Genomic DNA, 19066 nt, shown 5'->3' on the forward strand with positions numbered 1-19066 from the left:
CCTGCCTGCCGGGGGCTGGGACCAGGGCGGGGACCAACCTCGCTCCGCCCGGACCCTCCCGGGGAGCTGGGATTCCCATGGGACGCCCCTAGACCGGCGCTGAAGCAGGCCTGGTGGAGATTTGCCCCGTGACTGATGGGCCTGGTGGAATCTGGGCACCAGGCAAAAATCTCCATTTCTGTTCCTACCTGGACCCTCTGAAGATGGCTTCACACTGCGATGAGCACCGGGGGGGGGCGGGTCTGGTGGGAGGAGGCAGGTGTCAGGTTAGTGCCTCCCTTCTCCTCCCCCCACCAAAATGCAGGTGCTGCCGGCACTGGCAGGCTGATTCTGCCATCACCCCAGCAGTGCCGGTGTACCAGGCTGGGACTCACCATTTCCCCCACCTCCTACAGAGCTGGGCGGCGGCCCCACAGGAGCTGGGCGGCTGGAGCATCCAGCCCCAGTTCGCTCCTTGCGTGCACAACTGGAACTGAAGCCAGACGCAATCCTGGGGTGACTTCGCCCTCCCCCACTCATTTAATTCCTTCTCCTGTAGCTCAGTCCCCCGGCCTGAGCTCGGGTACGTGAATGAGGCATTTGGGGCTAGCTTCACAAGGGTACTGAGGCACAGGGGGGCTGGAACAATGTGTATCGTGGGGGTGCTGGGAGCCATTGAACCAAACTGTAAACACCCTGCATATGATGGAAACCACTTCAGTTCTAGCACCTATGCTGAGGCACCTAAATGACTTGGGGGGCCTTAGGCTGGGTTTAGGCACCGCAATCCAGATGTAGGGTCCACTGTGACCCACAGAACACCCACGCCCTGGAGGCGTCTGAACTCAGGGTAAATCTTCCCTAGGCCTCTGGTTTTTCCCTTGGCCATTCAGCTGCCTCAGCCCCAGAGCAATTCACAAACCGGGGGAGATGGGCACCCACCTGCCTCTCTCACGTGCAGGGCCCAAGCTGGTAGAATCATAGAATATCAGGGTTGGAAGGGACCTCAGGAGCTCATCTAGTCCAACCCCCTGCTCAAAGCAGGACCAATCCCCAACTAACTCATCCCAGCCAGGGCTTTGTCAAGCCTGACCTTAAAAACTTCGAAGGAAGGAGATTCCACCACCTCCCTAGGTAACACATTCCAGTGTTTCACCACCCTCCTAGTGAAAAAGTTTCTCCTAATATCCAACCTAAACCTCCTCCACTGCAACTTGAGACCATTACTCCTCGTTCTGTCATCTGCCACCACTGAGAACAGCCGAGCTCCATCCTCTCTGGAACCCCCCTTCAGGTAGTTGAAAGCAGCTATCAAATCCCCCCTCATTCTTCTCTTCCGCAGACTAAACAATCCCAGTTCCCTCAGCCTCTCCTCATAAGTCGTGTGTTCCAGCCCCCGAATCATTTCTGTTGCCCTCCGCTGGACGCTGTGCTCAGAGACCACCTAGTGTATTGGGTCCCATTCAAAACTGAGGAGAAGGAGGTGGAGGCAGCTCCCGTTCCCTTAAACTTGTTGATTCGAGCACTCACCTGGGTGCGAGTGCCCCGAGTTCAATTCCCCCCTTTGTTAGGGGAGTTAAACAGGGGTCTCCCCCCTCTCAGGAGAGTGCTCTAAACCCGCACCCATGGGACCTGGGGGGCTCCCTCAGTCCCCTGTTGAAGCTGTCCCATTGCGCATAGAGAGAGTCACTGGAGCAGGGGGACGGGGCCCTGGGCTCTCACCTCCAACCTGGGTGCCCAAACCAGCAGACTCCAGCCTCCTCCCCTCTCTCTGGGTCTGGGACTAGTTATCCAGAGCGGAACAGCTTCACCTGGAGACCCCTGTTCAACTCCTCTCCCCCTCAGGCAGAGAGGAATTGAACCGGGGTCACCCCACCCCAGATGAGTGCTCTAACCCCAGGCTAAGGGGGGACACACACCCTCATCACCACCTCCAGCTGTTGTGCGTGGAGTTACCCGCCTGCCTATTCACACCACAACCACCTAGGATGCTTAAGCTGCCTGACACCAGGCCGGGGATTCCTATTCGTGGAGCTGGGCACCCCCTGAAAGCTGGACTTAGGCACCGATCACCACGAGAGGGCAGGGGCCTAGCACACATGCCTGTCCTGGTCCTCTCCCATGAGCTTAGGTAGCTCCCTGCCTCACGTGGGGCTCTTGTGGATCGCAGTCTAAGGCGCGTATCTAGCCCCGCTTTTGGGGGGAGAAATGGGGACTATTTCTCACCCATAACCATAGGTGCTGGAACTAGGGGTGATATCACACACACACCCCGGCTTGAAGGGGTTTCCATTTTATCCACGGTTTACAGTTTGGTTCAATAGCTCTCGCCATCCCCACCATACACATTGTTCAGCACCCCTGCCCATGACTCTAGCCTCCCTACACCCCAGCCCTGCATTTGCTCAGGGACAGGGGCTGTGGCTCCCCCGATCTCAGGCTGTCCCTGTGGGGAAGCGGGCCCCATGGGGTGGGGAGATGGGCTCTCAGTCGCAGGGATCTGACTGATAAATGCTTCTCCCTGCAGCCAGCCCCTCGGCCCCGTCCGTGTCCGGCCCCTCCAGCAGGGCGGAGCCGGGTCCCTCAGTGACTTTCACCTGCACGTCAGGAGGATTCTCCCCCAGAGATATCACTGTGACCTGGCTCAAAAATGGGACCAAACTCCCAGCCCCCCAGCCCCAGGTTCTCCCCGAACACAAAAGCGTCTCCTACAACATGTCCAGCACCGTGGGACTGAGCCTGACCCGAGGAGACGTCCGCTCCCAGCTCACCTGTCAGATAGAGCACAGCACCTTACCGGCTCCCTTGCGTGGGTCCTACAACCTCAGAGAGGCCCTGCGAGGTAGGAGCCCAGCTGGGGCTACTGCGGAGGGGCAGAGATGGATCCTTCAGCCTTTGGTTCCTTTGGGCTGGATAGTGGGGGGTAAGAGGGGAGTCACTGAAATCCAGATTCAGTTCTGGACTCTGCCTTGTGCCCTTAAAACTTTGAAACTCTTTGCCCTGGGCTGGCACATCCCCTACTCCAGCCCAGTGGAGGGCAGGGTTAGGAAGAAGGTGTTTGACTTTGTTTAAACCCTGGTAAGACACCACTCTCCATTTTAATGTACCCAAGCTGGGTCTGTCAGGGGTTTTTCTAGGGGGAAGGGGAGGGAAATTGGGGACACTGGGTAGACTTGGGTTTTTGCAGCCTGCTCATTTTAAAACATTTGCCTTCCCCTGGGTTTATTCCTGTGAGGGGGCCAAGGCTCTCACACGTGGGAAGGCAACTTAGAGATAACCAAAGTTCTTTGCCCTTGAAAAAATATCACATGGCAAGTGGGACGTGGGCTCAGGGGGAAGGTCAGTCTGTCCAGCCCCAGAAATTTCCCTCTGACTCAGCAGGAAAAGGAGAATTTCTGTAGCTGCCGAGCACAGGATATTTGTGTTCTCAGTTCCACCCAGGATGCGAGTGGGTGACCCAGCAGCGCCCGTCGCACTGAACGAGTCTGTGACGTTCACCTGCCACGCGGAGGGGTTTTACCCGAAGGACGCGAGTCTCACCTGGCTGGAGAATGGAAATGAGACGAACCTTGGAAAATCCTCCCCCCTGGCCGAGAATCCAGATGGGACGTACACGCTGCAGAGCTCCCTGGAGGTCAAAGCAACTGAACAGAGGAATCGGTCCATGTTCACCTGTCGGGTTGTGCACGATTCCCAGCCCCCCGTCAGTGCCAGCCAGATGCTGAGAATCTCCCAGCCACCTCCTAAGCCAAGCAAAGATGTTCCTTCACCTGATGCAGGTAAATGTGCAGCTGAACCCTCCCTGCACTGCTGGGAAATGCCAGGTCTGTTCTGCTGAACCCAGGGGTCATTTCAGCCCATCTCCGGCAGTGAGCGCCTCAGTGTTATAGTGACTCTTTTATTCCAGGATTATTGCTCAGCTCTGCTCTCCTGGGGCCCGGATGCGGAAGGGGAAGGTTGAGGGCAGGAAACGTCACTTTGGCCGCACTCTGTGCCCAGGGCAAATCATCTCAGCAGCCCTGCAGGGGCATGAATATCCCTTGGAGAGGGGCTCAGGCATGGTCACTCCTGCAGAGCTGAGGATGAGGTTCCATGTGGCCAGCTAGTATCTTATGCAAACAGCTGCTGGCGGAGCTGGGCAAACGCAGCAGGGTTCAGTTGCCTGACTGAACCCGTGTGTTTGGTTTGAGGATGAACCAGCCCGTGTGTGTTGCCTGGGGGCTTGCGTTCAGAGTTCGGCCTGTTGGAGGTTTCTCTAGGAACATTCTGCACTGCTGACTACTTGCCTCTTGAGTCTTCCTCTTTCCTCTGTATCCCAAGACATAACTTAACCCCTCCACACGGTGTGTGTCTGTGGGTGAAGGGTCTCTCCCATATTCCTCTCCAGCCCACTGTTGGTTGAGAGGAACAGGTATAGGGCCTGCTGTGCCACTCGGGGGGGGGGGGGGGTGTTGCTGTCTGGTGCTGCCAGAAGTTATACGGAGACCCAAAGGCTTCCCCCGCCCCTTTTCTGTAGCTATGGAACAGTCTAATGGGAACACGGTAACTTGGAGTTGCTGGTCTTCACTAGATATGCTCAGCAGATGGGCTGAGACTGGTTATTATTAGAGCTGAGCGAATAATGGATTTTCTGCTGCAGGGGCAAAAATTTAAAACAAAACAAAAACAACCCCTCAAAACACTGTTTATTTTGACCCCAAATGGAAGTTTGTTTTGGACGTCTCACCCTTTTTTCTACGTTAAACGAAACTGTAGCTAAACATCTAAACAAAACACCATTTCAAAATAAAACAAGAGCCAAGTCTGGATTTTGAAATGGCCAAAACAAGCCGTTTTAGTTGTTTCAGCTGAAAGATTTGCTGAATTTGGCCTGAATTCACAAGGCTTTTGGTATAAAGAACCCAACCGCACACACTTTCTGGTGACTTCACTGTTTGCCAGAAAAACTTCAGCCAACTGCAGTAACTGTATCCACACCCCTTAGAGCACCTAGCGAACTGGATTCCAAATCCTCCCCGAAACACCACAGACTAGGTCTGAGGGAGACAAGGTGCGGGAGGGAATCTCTTTTATTGGACCAAACTTCTGTTGGGTGAAATGGGCAAGCTTTCAAGGTGCACAGCGCTCTCCTTCAGAATGGGCCTGTCATCTCTACAGCAGCTATGAGCAGGAATCCCAGGTCTGTACAATCAAACTCCGGGGAAGTTCCCCTTTGTACCAAACTTCAGACCTGAGCTTTGGTTGAGATTCTCAAAGAGGCCAAAGGGAGTCTGAATTTTCATGAGTTGAGCTCCTAACTCCCCTTGGCATAAGCCCAGATGTTCTGCATTTAACTAACTCAGTTTGGTGAGGAGTTTTTCTGTTTGACTATTCTGATACTGGCCTCCTATGATCCCTGAGTTTCTCTCTTGTTACAGAGAATAACTTACCTAACCTAAAGATCTACATAGCCGTAGCAGTGGTTTGTGCAGTGCTGGGTGTATTGGTAATTGCTCTCATCTACCTCATCAGAATACGACAGAGCAAAGGTAAAAATGAATTATTTCCAGGGGTGCCTGCCGGGGGTGGGGGGTGCGTTGGCTAGATCACTCTCTTCCCATACACGCAGGCAGTGCTTTACAAACACACCAGCATCGGGGGGGGGGGGGGGGGATGAAATGAACGGAACTGGTTAGCGTTCACCTGGGGAAGAGAATTTCACTCGCAGTTATAGGGAAATGTCAGTTATAGCTTAAGGGTAACAGCCACTGGAATAGTTTTAAGTTATGCATCATGGAAATCATATGTATGTGTCACACTTCGTATTCTTCTCTTTACGTTGCTCTTTTAGTTCTATATAGCATCTAGGGACCCCGAAAACCCGCTACGAAGGTGCGGGCTAGACAGATGTAGGGGCAATGACTATAGTAGATTCTAAGGGCAGTTATGGGAATTTAAAAGCTGTAGTTGAGGGAGAATCCTGGCCAGGACACCAGAGTTCTCTCCTAGTGCTCTCAAAAAATGCCCGGGGGATATTTGACTTCCTCCTGGACAGATGAGGAGTAAAAGGACCCTTGGTTTAACGCCCCCTCTAGAGGGCACTGCTGTATGGACACCAAGTAAGGAAAGCATTGACTGTATGAAAGATGGGCTGCAGTGTGTGTCCTTGCAATGGGCTTAGCATGTCCATGGGGCCACACCATTTTGGATGGAGACACTCTCACCCCCATGCATTAGAACATAAGATTCTAACACTACCCCAAAGAGCCTAGCACCTATCCCATAGAGCCCCCCACAGCTGCTAGGAGCAGGTGCTTGGATAACTTCAGCATTGCACTGTGGCAAGGACCAGTGCATCTGCACCACTTGTTCCACTCCCAGCATGGAGGGAATACCACCCCTATAAACATCACTGGCTCTGCCAGCTCATGAACTAAAGACCTCATTCCAGGTGGTGCAACCAGCCAGTCCAACAAGGGATTGTACAGGGTCCAGATCAGCCCATGTGGGGATGCAGGTGTGTTTGTTCATCTGTTGTAAGCTCAGGGTGTTTCAGGCACTGGTTTGTTGCAGTATCTTCTTGCCTAACAATGCAGCACTCCATTAATACATCACTGAAACATCAGCAGTGGTTGTGATCTCAGTAGGGTTATCCCTCTTGTCTGATGGAAGGCTAAATGGGAAAAAATCTCACTGCTATCATCCCCCCTCTAGTTTCTGCCAATTGCTGGAGGAATCACAGCTCCCAGTACTGTGCCTGGAAGGCATTGGAAGATTCATCCCAAAAATAAGAGGGGAGGGGAGGGGAGGGGAATTACCAGAGGATAATCTCATCAAGGGATCCGATAACATTTTAAACAGCAAGAGCAATAAGACCTTCTCAGAACTCTGATACCCTTACAGCCTTCTGACTCATTTCCCATCACTCCTCTAGCATGCCGCCATGTTTAACTTCATAAAGCAGGTCCATTCTGAAAACCCCCAGGCTGCCCATAATATTGTATTTGATGCAATTTCTGTCTTGCAAAAGACACTCCTAAAATAGGAAAGGTTTAGACTCCACCCACAAAGATTTGTCCTGCAATGAAAGGAAAGGAGCTTTGCAATATGTTCAGCAGAGTTTGCAGGAAGATGCTGTTATTGGGTTTCTGGAAAAGCTGATCTAGCAACTTCTACAAAAAAGTTAGAAAAAAAGGAAATAAATAGTGTGCAAAGGAGCTAAAAAAATATAAAGTAACGTGAAATGATGTGGGGAGGAGGGATTATTACAGTAAGGTTTTTTAAGTTGTGTTTCTCTTTTTAAACAGGAAAAAGCTCCCCTTCTGTAAGGTAAGCACCGATCTCCACTTTCCTCATTGAACTGTTGGGTAATCAGTGAGGGAATTTAAAGCCACAGGAGCTAATGAAGTCAAAGTGTTGACACCAGGGCTGAACTGGGGTCAAGTTTTAGCTAGGTTCCAAATTTGTAACTTTAATTCCTATGTCATATGCAGGCGAACATGGTTTAGCATGGTCTACGCTTCACTTTGAAAGCTCTTCGCCTGTACATGGCGGTTGATGTGATGCTCAGTCACTAGTGGATGGAAGAGGAGATCCATGCTATGGAGACGTTGGGCTCTAGTGATCTGGAGGGGTTGAATATCTCAGCCATTGTAAAGGCAAGAGTACCTCATGAGCCATGACTCAGCCTGTTACAGCACACGACCGTTCGAGAATTACCACCCAGAGACTGCTCAGTGAAGTCGCTCTCTGTACAAACAGTTACGAGCCAGCAAGCAGACATCACTGGAGATGGTTCTCCCATAGCATTGCTGAACGGAGGTTCCTGGCCGAGCGTACACCCACACATTCATTAACTGAGCTGTAAACCAGCCACTAAACAGCTGTAAACCTGCATTACCTAGGGAGGTTGTGGAATCTCTTTCCTTACAAGTTTTTAAGGTCAGGCTTGACAAAGCCCTGGCTGGGATGATTTAGTTGGTGTTGGTCCTGCTTTGAGCAGGGGGTTAGACTAGATGACCTCCTGAGGTCCCTTCCAACCCTGATATTCTATGATTCACTTGTTCTTTATTGTCCATGCCACACACAGGCAGCCTGGGGAAATCCAAATCTTCATCCTATGGCCAGCTGGCTACTTAAGTCTATGTGTTGTGTGAGGATAAACTCTTCATGGTGCAGTTAGTTCTCCGTTATCACACACTGGTATCCAGTGGTTCTCCCCTCTGTCCTGAAATCAACCGTCAGTCAGCCCTCGGCCATCCTAACCTGAAAGAATCCTCTGCAAAACTTAGTCACCCAGCAGCGCTACCATTTTAAAATATGAGTGTTTGACTCTGTTCTGTTGCTTTTTCTGTAGGCTACATGAGCCCAAGAAGAGCCCCAGCACAGCTCTCCAGGTATGTTACAGCTAGCTTCCTTTGGGGAACCGGAGAGGGGAGAACGACGGAAGACGCCATGAAAATACCAAGCGTCAGGCTAAAATCATGGCAGTTTATTAAGTGCTCAGAATCTCAGCTATGCGAGCCTACTTCTGTGGCTGGGGGGAGGGAGAGAGACACACAGTTCAGGACAAACGCTCCCTCTCTAAATTGCATAGGGAAGCTGCCTCCATCGCACTGAATTTCTCTTCTCCTCCTCCCCGGTGCCCCCACCCCTCCCCAAAGAACAAGTCTGGCTCTATTGTGACTAGAGCCAGCTGTACAATAAGCCAGGGAAGCTATTTCTAGAGTTATTTTGCATTCTGTGATGCAGCTATGAGTAATTTACCGATCAGAACTGAGCTCTGTCCCCCCGCCCCAGCTCGTCCACATGCTCACGTACGCACGCAGCTGGCCTCACACTGGAAAGACCTCATCCATTCTGGACATAGCCACCCAGACCATGATCTCACTGACACTGCTGCAAGTCTAGAGTAATTCTGTTGACCCCAGTGGAGCATCTCCAGGTCTACAGGGGTGCAAGGGATTGCAGACTCTGGCTCGGTATTGCCCCTGGTTCTTCCCTCGGAGCATCGTTCGCCAGCAGACTTAAGGGAGAATTCTTGCAGTGGATGGTAATGGTGCATCTCAGTTGCCTGGAGAAGCCTGAAGGTAGCAAGCGAGTGTCTTGGTTAGTCTCGGGCCCTGTGGACTAGCATGCTTCTCCGCCCCTCTTGAAACATTATCGAGTGTCCCCAGGAGCCTGAGTGACCGTTCTAGAGCCAAGTTATCCAGCAAGTACAGCTTGCACTGCTGCTGGCTAGATGTCCCACCAGCATGCCTTAATCCTGCCCGGGATGGTAGATACGTCTCCAGAGCCATTTCCATCTTTGTTCTCTGCTGAACAAGCCAGCCAGTTGGCAGTTGATGCGCATAGTTGAGGGGTTGGTTTGGAATGGGGACACCTGTCTCGGGGATCCAGCACCACTAATTCATCAACACAGACCCCAGGTCTCAGGCGGTAGGACTTTACATTGTAGCACATCATACTTGTGCTGCCCTAGCAGGGTCCATCCAAGGACCTCAGAGCACGTTAGTCATGAATGAAGTAGTTGTATTCCCAGTTTACTGATGGGGAAACTGAGGCACTGGGCTACTAAGTGAGTTGCCCAGGGTCAGTCAGCAGCAGAGCTGGGAGTAGATTCTAGCTCTTGCCACAATCTTCTGCTATAACCACTAGACCAGACTCTTAGCTCAGGATGAACAGCTCATATCCCATCTGTATGCCAGCTGCAGGGGACACAGCTCCCTACTGACTCCATGTTTTCTCCCTCCCCCAACTCAGGATTCTGATCCCAACACCCTGACCTATGCAGACCTGAACTTTGACAAGCAGCAGAAGAAGAAGAGCATGCGCCGGTTCATGGAGATGAGCCCGCAGTTGGAGTACGCCTGCATCCAGACCGGCCAGCCGGCAGTCGCTGAAGACAATCTCACCTACGCTGACCTGGACATGGTCCACCTCAGCAAGGCACCCAAGAGACCTGCCCCCCGGCCCGAGGAAGCCATCTCGGAGTACGCCAGCGTCCAAATCCAAAAGAAATGATCAGGGCTAAAAGCAGTCCGGGGCTCACTGGAGTTTTGGTGAAGTCTGGCAGGCCCCTAGCTGGACATGGAGCCCTGGTCCTCCAACACTGGATCTCAATGGAGGCATCAGGAGCCCAGTGGAAGTGGGTGCCAAGCTATGGGAGCTGCATTCCTGGGGCCTGGAATGCTTCACACAGCGTACGGAAGCTTCCCCATGCTGCTGTGTCCTCACTTGAGTTAATACCAACTTCCTTCCGGAGAGGCCAGACTGAACTAAGACCCTCACACCGTGCAGCTTTATTTCTGGACCAGGATCTCTGTATTCCCCCCCCCCTCCCCCACCGGTGATTTGTCACAAGACTGGAGAGGTCCTTCGCTTGGTGCACTGAGTTTCCTTTCGCATGTGTCAAGCAGACAGACAGTTTTCAGTGCTTCGCTGATGCAGTGGCCTACTCCATCTTGTAACCTTTCCAGACAAGGGCTGTCCTCGTCTAGTGAACACCTGAGTTTCTCTGCAGCCAATTTAGTACGTTGTGTGCAAGGAAGAAGCAGCCAAGCTGCCGCAGATCAGCCACCTGAAGGAGAGGAGGCTGTTTTGGGAGATAACGTAGTGGCAGAGAGCTGTCTGGCAGCAGGCTCTGGACTGCTGTTCTCAAGGCAACATAGGCCAGCTAGCTTGCCTGTTGGAGTCCCTCTGTGAAGAGCAGACACTCTTTGATCCAGAGTGACTACTCCTCCTTCCTCCTGCTTCAGAACCTGTGTCTGAACGAGACTGCTCATTTTTAGGCTCAGATTTCCCGCCAAACTAAGTGTGTCGTAAGTAATTCCTTAAGTTTCCACCTGAGGTTCCCCCTTCCCAATCATCCCATCCTTGGGGCAGTATGTTAAGACCAGTGACCCACTCGTGCCCTTGCGGGTTGAGCGCCAGGCTCTGCAATCAGATCAACAAAGTGAGGACGTTTCTCAGCCCCAGAGCACCTTGGGCTGGGGAACGCAGCCTGCGGAGCTCCCTGGGCAGAGTGGAGAGTCTTGATCTGACCCAGGAGCCATGCACAAGTCATGCACTAGTCATGAGCTCCTAGGCACCACCGCTCCCAGGCCTGTGTTCCCCTGGTACAGAGCATCCTCATTGCCAACCTCATGAGATTGGGACTGACGGGCTTCCTACAGAAGCTTGTGCTAGCCGGGGTGGGGGAAGAGGCTAGCCAACCTCTACTGCCAGAGCACAGGCTAATTCCAGGGCTATGCTGCCTTTCAGCCCTTACTGCTGGCCAGTTCATCCAGCACGCCCGGCCTCAGTGCCTGGAAGCAAGAAGAAAGCCTTTATGCACGGGTGGAGGGCATCCCCCGGAGAACAATGTCACCATGACTGTTTGACATGTAACTGTTCATCTTTAGAGCTAAAAGCCAATGCTTGTGTGTCGTCCATGGGTGGAGTGCTGTGTGTTCATCACTAGGATGAGACGTGCAAAACTAAGTGTCAGAGTCAGCGTGATAATCCCCAACCCTGTCAAGTGAAGGTCTGGTAAGCAAGTAACCCTCCATCAGCGCTGGGGGGGAGGGGTGCAGATTTCTGACTTCTCGGCCTTCCCCACGGCCGGGCAGACTGACTGGCCTAGCGAAGAAAAGTGACAAACGAAGCTGAAATGCAACCACAAGTGGCATTTCAGAAGCAGCCGTCTTCCTGATTTTCTACATGGGAGGTTGCAGATAACGCACCGTTTCAATTTTCACCTTATCCCTAGGATTCAGGTTTCAAGATTTCCAGGGTCAGGAAGAGCTGGGCTAGGCAGCTGGCGCTCCAGGCAGGGGATTATACCTGTTTACGCCAGGCCTGAATATGGCCCCCTTGCCTGGTTATTGTGATGGCCGAAAGCCCTTTCCCTGCCCTCCTTTCCTCAGCAGTATTAAAGAGAAGAGGTGGGACTTGTGGTACCATTCCTTGGAAGGAGGGCAGAAGAGGGAGAAATAATCTAGCACTAAGACATGTTGGAAACTAGATTGTATTCTAGCTGTTTGATCCTGCAGGGAGCTGGGGAGGAGGAAGGGGAAGCCAGGAGATCTCGACAGGATGTTTCAAAATCAACTGAATGACCACTTGTACAGATTGCAACATTTTTTTTTTTTTTTTTTTGCTTGCAGGATATTTTTGTAATAAAAAGTTCAAAGTTCTGTCTTGCTCGTGGGTCGGTGCCAGGTGCTGTGCTCAGGGCCCCCTGCCATAGGGAAGCCAGAATACCCTTCCTGGGTTAGATACCCTGGGGGAGCGGGGAGGCAAATCTGAGTCGTTCAGGTTCTCAGACCCTTTTCCCCATCTCTATGTACGGCCCAGTTTTACTCGCTGGGTGGTGTCGGGGAGAAGAACATGCAGGGGTGAGCGCAGCTGCTTTGTACGTCTAAAGCATCTTCTCGCCAAGAAGCTCCAGGGGCTTCCCAGTGCAGCCTCGCGGCCCCGCTGCAAGGCAGGACAATGTGATCCCCATGGCGCAGACAGGCAAACTAAGCCACTGTGCGGTTTTTAAACAAGTCTGGCGCTCAAAGGTGCAAGTGTCGTCATGGTAACCGAGCACAGATGCATGCGCATTGCAGGCAAGCGGGACCATTTGCGTGTACAACTGCAGTACCCGATGGGATTTAGATGCGCGCCTACCTCGCCTCAGCGGTCACAGCCAGTTGGCCGCAGGACTACAACTCAGGAGCTAGTTTAGTCTTGTGCTTTTCTAAACACCGACCCACGCGCCTATTCCCACACATCTCTTCCCCCAGCCTCACCGCCCCAAAGCTTTCTACCCATTATCTGGTTTTGCTGCCTGCTCAGTCCGCAGCAGAGCAGCAAATAATGGTAACAGAGGCAGTTAAAACCTGTTTTGAAAGCCACCCTGCTGAATTCAGTAAGTATTTGTTCCTCCTTCTTAGTTTAGCTTTCTGTGGCTTAGATGTCTGGATCTCAGGCATGGGCCAGCAATCACCGCCATCTGCCCATGGTTAGACTTGCTGGGCCACTCGTAAAAGACTCCATAGCTTGTGCTGATGGCAGCTCATTGCTGAACCTCAAAACTAGTTTAATAGATACTAAGGTCAGAAGGGACCATTATGATCATCTAGTCCAACCTCCTGCACAACGCAGGCCACCGAATCTCACCCACCCACTCCTGCGAAGAACCTCTCACCTATGTCTGAGCTATTGAAGTCCTCAAATCATGGTTTAAAGATTTCAAGGAGCAGAGAATCCTCCAGCAAGTGACCCATGCCCCATGCTACAGAGGAAGACAAAAAACCTCCAGGGCCTCTTCCAATCCGCCCTGAAGAAAAATTCCTTCCCGACCCCAAATATGGCGATCAGCTGAACCCTGAGCATATGGGCAAGATTCACCAGCCAGATACCCAGGAAAGAATTTTCTGTAGTAACTCAGATCCCACCCCATCACAGGCCATTAGGCCTATTTACCATGAATATTTAAAGATCAATTAATTACCAAAATCATGTTATCCCATCATACCATCTCCTCCATAAACTTATCGAGTTTAATCTTAAAGCCAGACAGATCTTTTGCCCCCACTGCTTCCCTTGGAAGGCTATTCCAAAACTTCACTCCTCTGATGGTTAGAAACCTTCGTCTAATTTCAAGTCTAAACTTCCTGGTGGCCAGTTTATATCCATTTGTTCTTGTGTCCACATTGGTACTGAGCTTAAATAATTCCTCTCCCTCTCCGGTATTTATCCCTCTGATATATTTATAGAGCGCAATCATATCTCCCCTCAACCTTCTTTTAGTTATGCTAAACAAGCCAACCTCCTTGAGTCTCCTTTCATAAGACAAGTTTTCCATTCCTCATTACAACTACCATTAGCTGAAGCCTACTTCTGTTGGAGATAAAGCTTATTGTTTGGAGGTGAGAAAGGTCCATCCCTTGCAGCAGAAGAATCAAAAAACAAGGCAAGGACCCTGAGCAGCATCAGGTGGAGAAGGAGGGGGGTCTATGTGGGAGGGGTTTTGTCAGGAGATTGCACTGAACTGGAGAGGGAGGAAGCAGTAGAACCTGGTAACATAAGCCCCTGGCATGTGGTGTGTTTCCCCACTTCTCGTGCCAGGCTAATCAGTTGTTGTGAAGCAATTCAACCAGACATCCATAGATTCCATTTCCATACAGCTGAGAGGGAAACAACATGATGCAGACACAGTCTGTGTGGAAACTTTCCAAGCGATTTCCATGAGTCTGTAGCTGTCCTTCAGGGCTCCTACAGCTTGCGAGGGGGATGCGAGAACTGCAGAGACCAGGTCCTGAGGCAGTAGCAAGCAGACTACAGAAGGGCTCAAGAGCATAAGTGTAGGGTAGTAATCATTGGATGGTTCTGCGAGGTGGGCCTGAGCTTTCCAGAAAGAAGAAAGTGTGCTGGGAATAATGATGGAAAAACACGAAGGCCTGCACCAAGAATGATCCAAGCCACCACGGCTGTCTGCTGTGTTTAGGAGCAGGAGGGGGGAGAAATACTGCGATACTTCTTAAGAACAAGAGATCTCAAAATAATGATTCAGTGATTCCCAACTGTCATGAAGCCCAAAACGTTTTCAGACCAGCCATGATCCTTTCCAAGCTTCAGGAGTTACATACCCTGCCCAGGGGCCCCTTGTGTATTTACAACCCACCTGTGTGCCCACACGTCTCTATCTTCCACCCTTGCCATTCCACCCCTCCCCCGGGAGCGAGTTGTCGTGGTGGGCGACTCAGGTGAGTGGAAGTGGGGTAGTGAAGGGGTAGGGTCTGGCCACAGGGGCTGTGAATTATCAAATCCCAGCTTTGTTGGTGGAGCTCCCCCCAGGCTTAGCCCTGTATGCAGATATGTGGAAGTCAGTAACAACAGGCGTTTCAGAAGAGGAGCCCTCTTCCGGAGATGGGCCCCTTCCACCATGACTGCTCCCGCTATGGCGCTCCAGCACAGTCAGGATCCCCTGTAAAGCCCATTTACAGTGATAAGCACGGCTAGGTCTGGGGGTGGCAAGAGCCCCTAAGCAGGGCAGCCCCCTCCAGTCCATCTTGCAGCACCGACTTGTCCCCCATCAGTGAATTAACCCTGTCTGAGCAGTAACAGAGCCCTGCTCCCTCCTTGCTATTCTCCCAAACTGAGCCACCATTAACCAACATCAGCCTAAAACAGTGAACAGGTCCCCTGGCACACAACTGCTGGCCACGCAGATGATCCTTCAAGTCCCACTGAGCAAGGCGGGGCTGTGTCCTCCATAGCCCCTCTCCCAGCAGGACCCCTGGGCAGCGTCATTCTGGTAGCCATCTGGGGAGCACGCCTGCCTGCCTGCCTAGGTGCAGGGGGGTCCACAGCCCCCCAGGGAGCTGGGGAGTGCAGCAGTAAGGTGTTTCAGTACAGCTGTGACTGACTGAAGCCAGAGCAGACCGCAGAGGAGAAGTCCAAGCAGCAAACTCACTTCCTTACCTTCGATTTCCCAATAGCTGATCGAGCAGCCATTCAGACCACAAAACAAACAAGACGGAGAACACGGAGGGGGAGATTTCCTGTTCCTGTGGTCAGTGGGGCACTAGGAGCCCCAGGCTCCTAGTTTACAATCCCCCAGCTCAGAAGCAGCTGCTGAGCCTCCCCCACCACCCCTTGACTTGAACTGTTTCTGCCAGACTTTCCCTCTCACTCTAGCTTCTATCAGGACCCTCCTGCCTTTCAGCTTTTGACCCCGGGACTAGCAGCCTGTTGATTTTTCTCTATCCCAGACTCACCATTAAGGGGAGCTCAGGTATCAGCTGTTGGAGAGATCAAAGCTTGTTCTCACTGGGTAGATGGTGCCACCATGTGCTGCTGTTTTTACTTGCAGGTAGGGTGACCAGATAGCAAATGTGAAAAATCAGGACAGAGGATGAGGGGTAATAGGCGGCCTACTTGCAGGTCTGGCCCATACCTAAGCGTATGCCGAAAGCCGGTAATGTACTTCCATGGAGCAGGGTCTGTACCTCAATCAGTCCCCGGATAAACTGATACACCAGCTGTACAGGAAGAGCCCTGGTGGCCCAAGGAGCAATAATTGCTGGGGAGGAGGGTGTATCATTAACCGTTGGAGAGGACAGTTCACTCACTGGATGTGGGGAAGGCTCACAAGACCCACCTTCATTTTTCCTCCTGTTACACAGCTCTAGATTTCCAAATACACACACCCCTCTGCCTCCTTTGCATGTTACAAAGCAGCTTCAAAGGCTCATCTCCAGGCCACAAGGGGAGGCTACAGGATAAGTTACCTGGCAGCTGCCAACAATACTTGCTACAGCCACAGAGCACAGAGGCAGGGGGCCTTCCCCACCAAGGTGATGCCCCATCAACCAGGCTCCTAGGAAAGAGGGTGGCACTGGGGTGTCCTGTGAGCAAGGCCCTCCTTCCCATGGGCCTGAGCTCGTCACAGAAACTCATTCCCTGGCAGGCCAAAGTCTTCTGCCCCCATGAAATATACAACCCAATCTGCAGCCATTGCTCTCATTGCTACTGCTAATCAGTACAGCTGCAGGTTACCGACCAGCTCCCCACTACCACCGCCCTGCAGCGTGTACCCCAGCCTGTCTGCGAGTCAGCAGCCACCCTTCATACTGCAGGTGCTGCAGATCAGTGGTTACTAGACTCCAGGCACGGCCCCAGCAGATAGAGTCCCGAGCCCAGAGTTTGCAAAGCAGAGACAAAAACGTTCCCCAAAGGGCTGCCATGCAAACCATCTCCAGAGACAGGCAGCATCTCAGAGCGCCCTCCCCAAGCAGCGTCCAGCAGCATTAGCACCCGTGGGCAGCCTCCCCCTTTGGTGGCTAATTGGGATGCCCCGCCAAAGGAGTTACAGGGGGTGAAGAGAGGCAGGAAAGCCACAGCTCTCAGGGCCAGCACACAGCATTCATCCCCAGCTGCAGGAAGGCTCAGACTACTTCAAACTGCATCCAACCAAGGTCACATGGGCACTTGACACAATGGTGTCATACATGGCAAAAGCCATGCCCATCTAAGCCTCATGACAGTTCCCAGGCGTGCACACAGCCTGCCCTGGATCCTTCAGCACAAACATGAACCCCCGCGCTTCCTGCCAGCCTCCCTCAGCCCGGCCCAAAGTACCTGTGATCAGCCCTTCTGCTGAGCTCCAGGAGAAGGCAGGGTCTTCACCAGCCAGCCCAGGCTTGCTCTTCTTGGGCATGGGCACTAAGGAGACCAGCTGACTGCTTCTGCCCCTGCATGTTTGAGCAGGCCCCAATTTTCTGTTAGCCCCACCCTGGGCAGGGTGGCCGCTGCCTTCTCTTTATAGCCCCCTCCCCCCTCCTAATGAGCCAGCTGGAGGACATCCGCACACCCGTCCCAATTGACAGCCCAGGCAGGTTCTCCAGGGTGCAGCTATTCTTTGCCTCTGGGAGCCATTGGGGCATTTGCACATACATCCACCAGCCATTCCTGCTGAGAGAGGGTGTCCTTGGCTGCTCCACAGCCCTTCTTGCGATGAAGTTGGTGGTGGATGGCTCCTGCTCCACTGAAGGTCATGGCAGCCCCTGCTAGCACTGAGTCACACCTGCTGATGGTCCATGGGCAGCTGTTGCCATGGGAACTGTTTGCCAGCTTTATTATGTTGTTGTTCTGGGGAAGGAGAGGAGGTGGTTTCTCAGTGAAGGGCCATTCCTCAGCAGGAGCAGGGCCTGGTTCTGATCCCGCTTAGCTGGGGTAAATGGGGACTAGCTCCCCTGGAATCACAAACGGTCGAAAAATCAGAATCAAGCTCTCTGAGCCTCCGTCCTGCGGGAATGGCGGACCAGCTGGGAGCAGACATCTGACACGGGGACCTGCCTAGTGCTGGGGGAAATAGAAGAATCCCCCCTTACTTGTCTCGTGCTCATTATATTTAATAATTTGCACTTACGCTGCACGTTTCATCCATAGCTCAGTGTATCTGGAGCAGTCTCCTTAGCCCTCTGTTCATAGAATCATAGAATATCAGGGTTGGAAGGGACCCCAGAAGGTCATCTAGTCCAACCCCCTGCTCGAAGCAGGACCAATTCCCAGTTAAATCATCCCAGCCAGGGCTTTGTCAAGCCTGACCTTAAAAACCTCTAAGGAAGGAGATTCTACCACCTCCCTAGGTAACGCATTCCAGTGTTTCACCACCCTCTTAGTGAAAAAGTTTTTCCTAATATCCAACCTAAACCTCCCCCACTGCAACTTGAGACCATTACTCCTCGTTCTGTCATCTGCTACCATTGAGAACAGTCTAGAGCTGTTGTACATGGGCGGGGGGGGAGGGGGTTAAGGGTTTTGCTCAGGGCCACATAAGGTGAAATTCAGCCCTGGAGAAAGGACTTTAGAGAGATGCATGCAGTGCCTAAGGTCGGGTGCTGGCTGGCTGCACGGGGCTGAATTTCAAACAGTGGCAGAGCCAGGAATTGAAGCCAGGTCTCTTGCCTCCCAGACTGTTGCCCTGTCCACATGGTCTCCCTTCATCTACTGAAGCTCCTTCCCACCTGACATCTCCAGCAAATTGCCAGCTTTGTTGTAACAATGACTCCGTTCCTTCCCAAGGAGAATGGCAGGAGACTGGGGGATTGTCTCTGCTGGGCAGAGCTCTGCTTACCTGCAGTCTGGGAGCTGCAGCTGGAAAGTTTTGGGGATGGCGTGTTTCAAAGCACAGAAAGCACCAGGAAGAGGTGTGTTCTCAACAGAGAGGGAGTGGAATGGCTGAGTGGGCCGAGAAGGTGGGTGCGACTAGGCGAGGTGGACCCACAGAGGGTGGGCGCTGCTGTACAGATCAAATTTGCAAAACTGTCAGGAACAATTACCAGCTCCCAGATCAATATCTTCTCACCCATTTGGACCGTGAAGGGGGCGAGGACCGGCGGATATTTCCCATGCCTTGATGTGTGGGTGAGAGGCTGGAATTGTTCTATTTCTACCATGGGACACATTTTCAGATGGGAGTAGCAGAACTCTCTGGACAGGGGCTTCTTCCTCCCTTATCTTGGACAAGGGTCATAACTCCACCGGTTCTCTATGCTTTGTGTCCCTTTGTAGGCCAGTGCTTCATGCCCAGCCGAAGCAGGGGTACTGGGCATTCATCGTTTTCTTTTCTGTG

General features: G+C 52.4%; 1 protein-coding gene across 2 annotated transcripts in view; it reads left to right on the plus strand.

Annotated features, from left to right (window-relative positions):
• The window catches only part of LOC311529285 (tyrosine-protein phosphatase non-receptor type substrate 1-like), a 44920-nt gene extending 32786 nt beyond the window's left edge, over window positions 1-12134 (plus strand). For both annotated transcript variants that reach the window (XM_084645158.1, XM_084645157.1), the window contains exons 4-9: window positions 2507-2821; window positions 3411-3758; window positions 5397-5507; window positions 7266-7287; window positions 8315-8354; window positions 9721-12134. In XM_084645158.1, coding sequence (XP_084501284.1) covers window positions 2507-2821; window positions 3411-3758; window positions 5397-5507; window positions 7266-7287; window positions 8315-8354; window positions 9721-9981 — 1097 coding nt within the window. In that variant the 3' untranslated portion in view covers window positions 9982-12134. The remainder of the gene's footprint in view (window positions 1-2506; window positions 2822-3410; window positions 3759-5396; window positions 5508-7265; window positions 7288-8314; window positions 8355-9720) is intronic.
• The last annotated feature ends 6932 nt before the right edge of the window (window positions 12135-19066 follow it).

This window comes from Lepidochelys olivacea (assembly GCF_965140295.1).
Source record: "Lepidochelys olivacea isolate rLepOli2 genome assembly, chromosome: 13".
Taxonomy (NCBI): domain Eukaryota; kingdom Metazoa; phylum Chordata; order Testudines; family Cheloniidae; genus Lepidochelys; species Lepidochelys olivacea.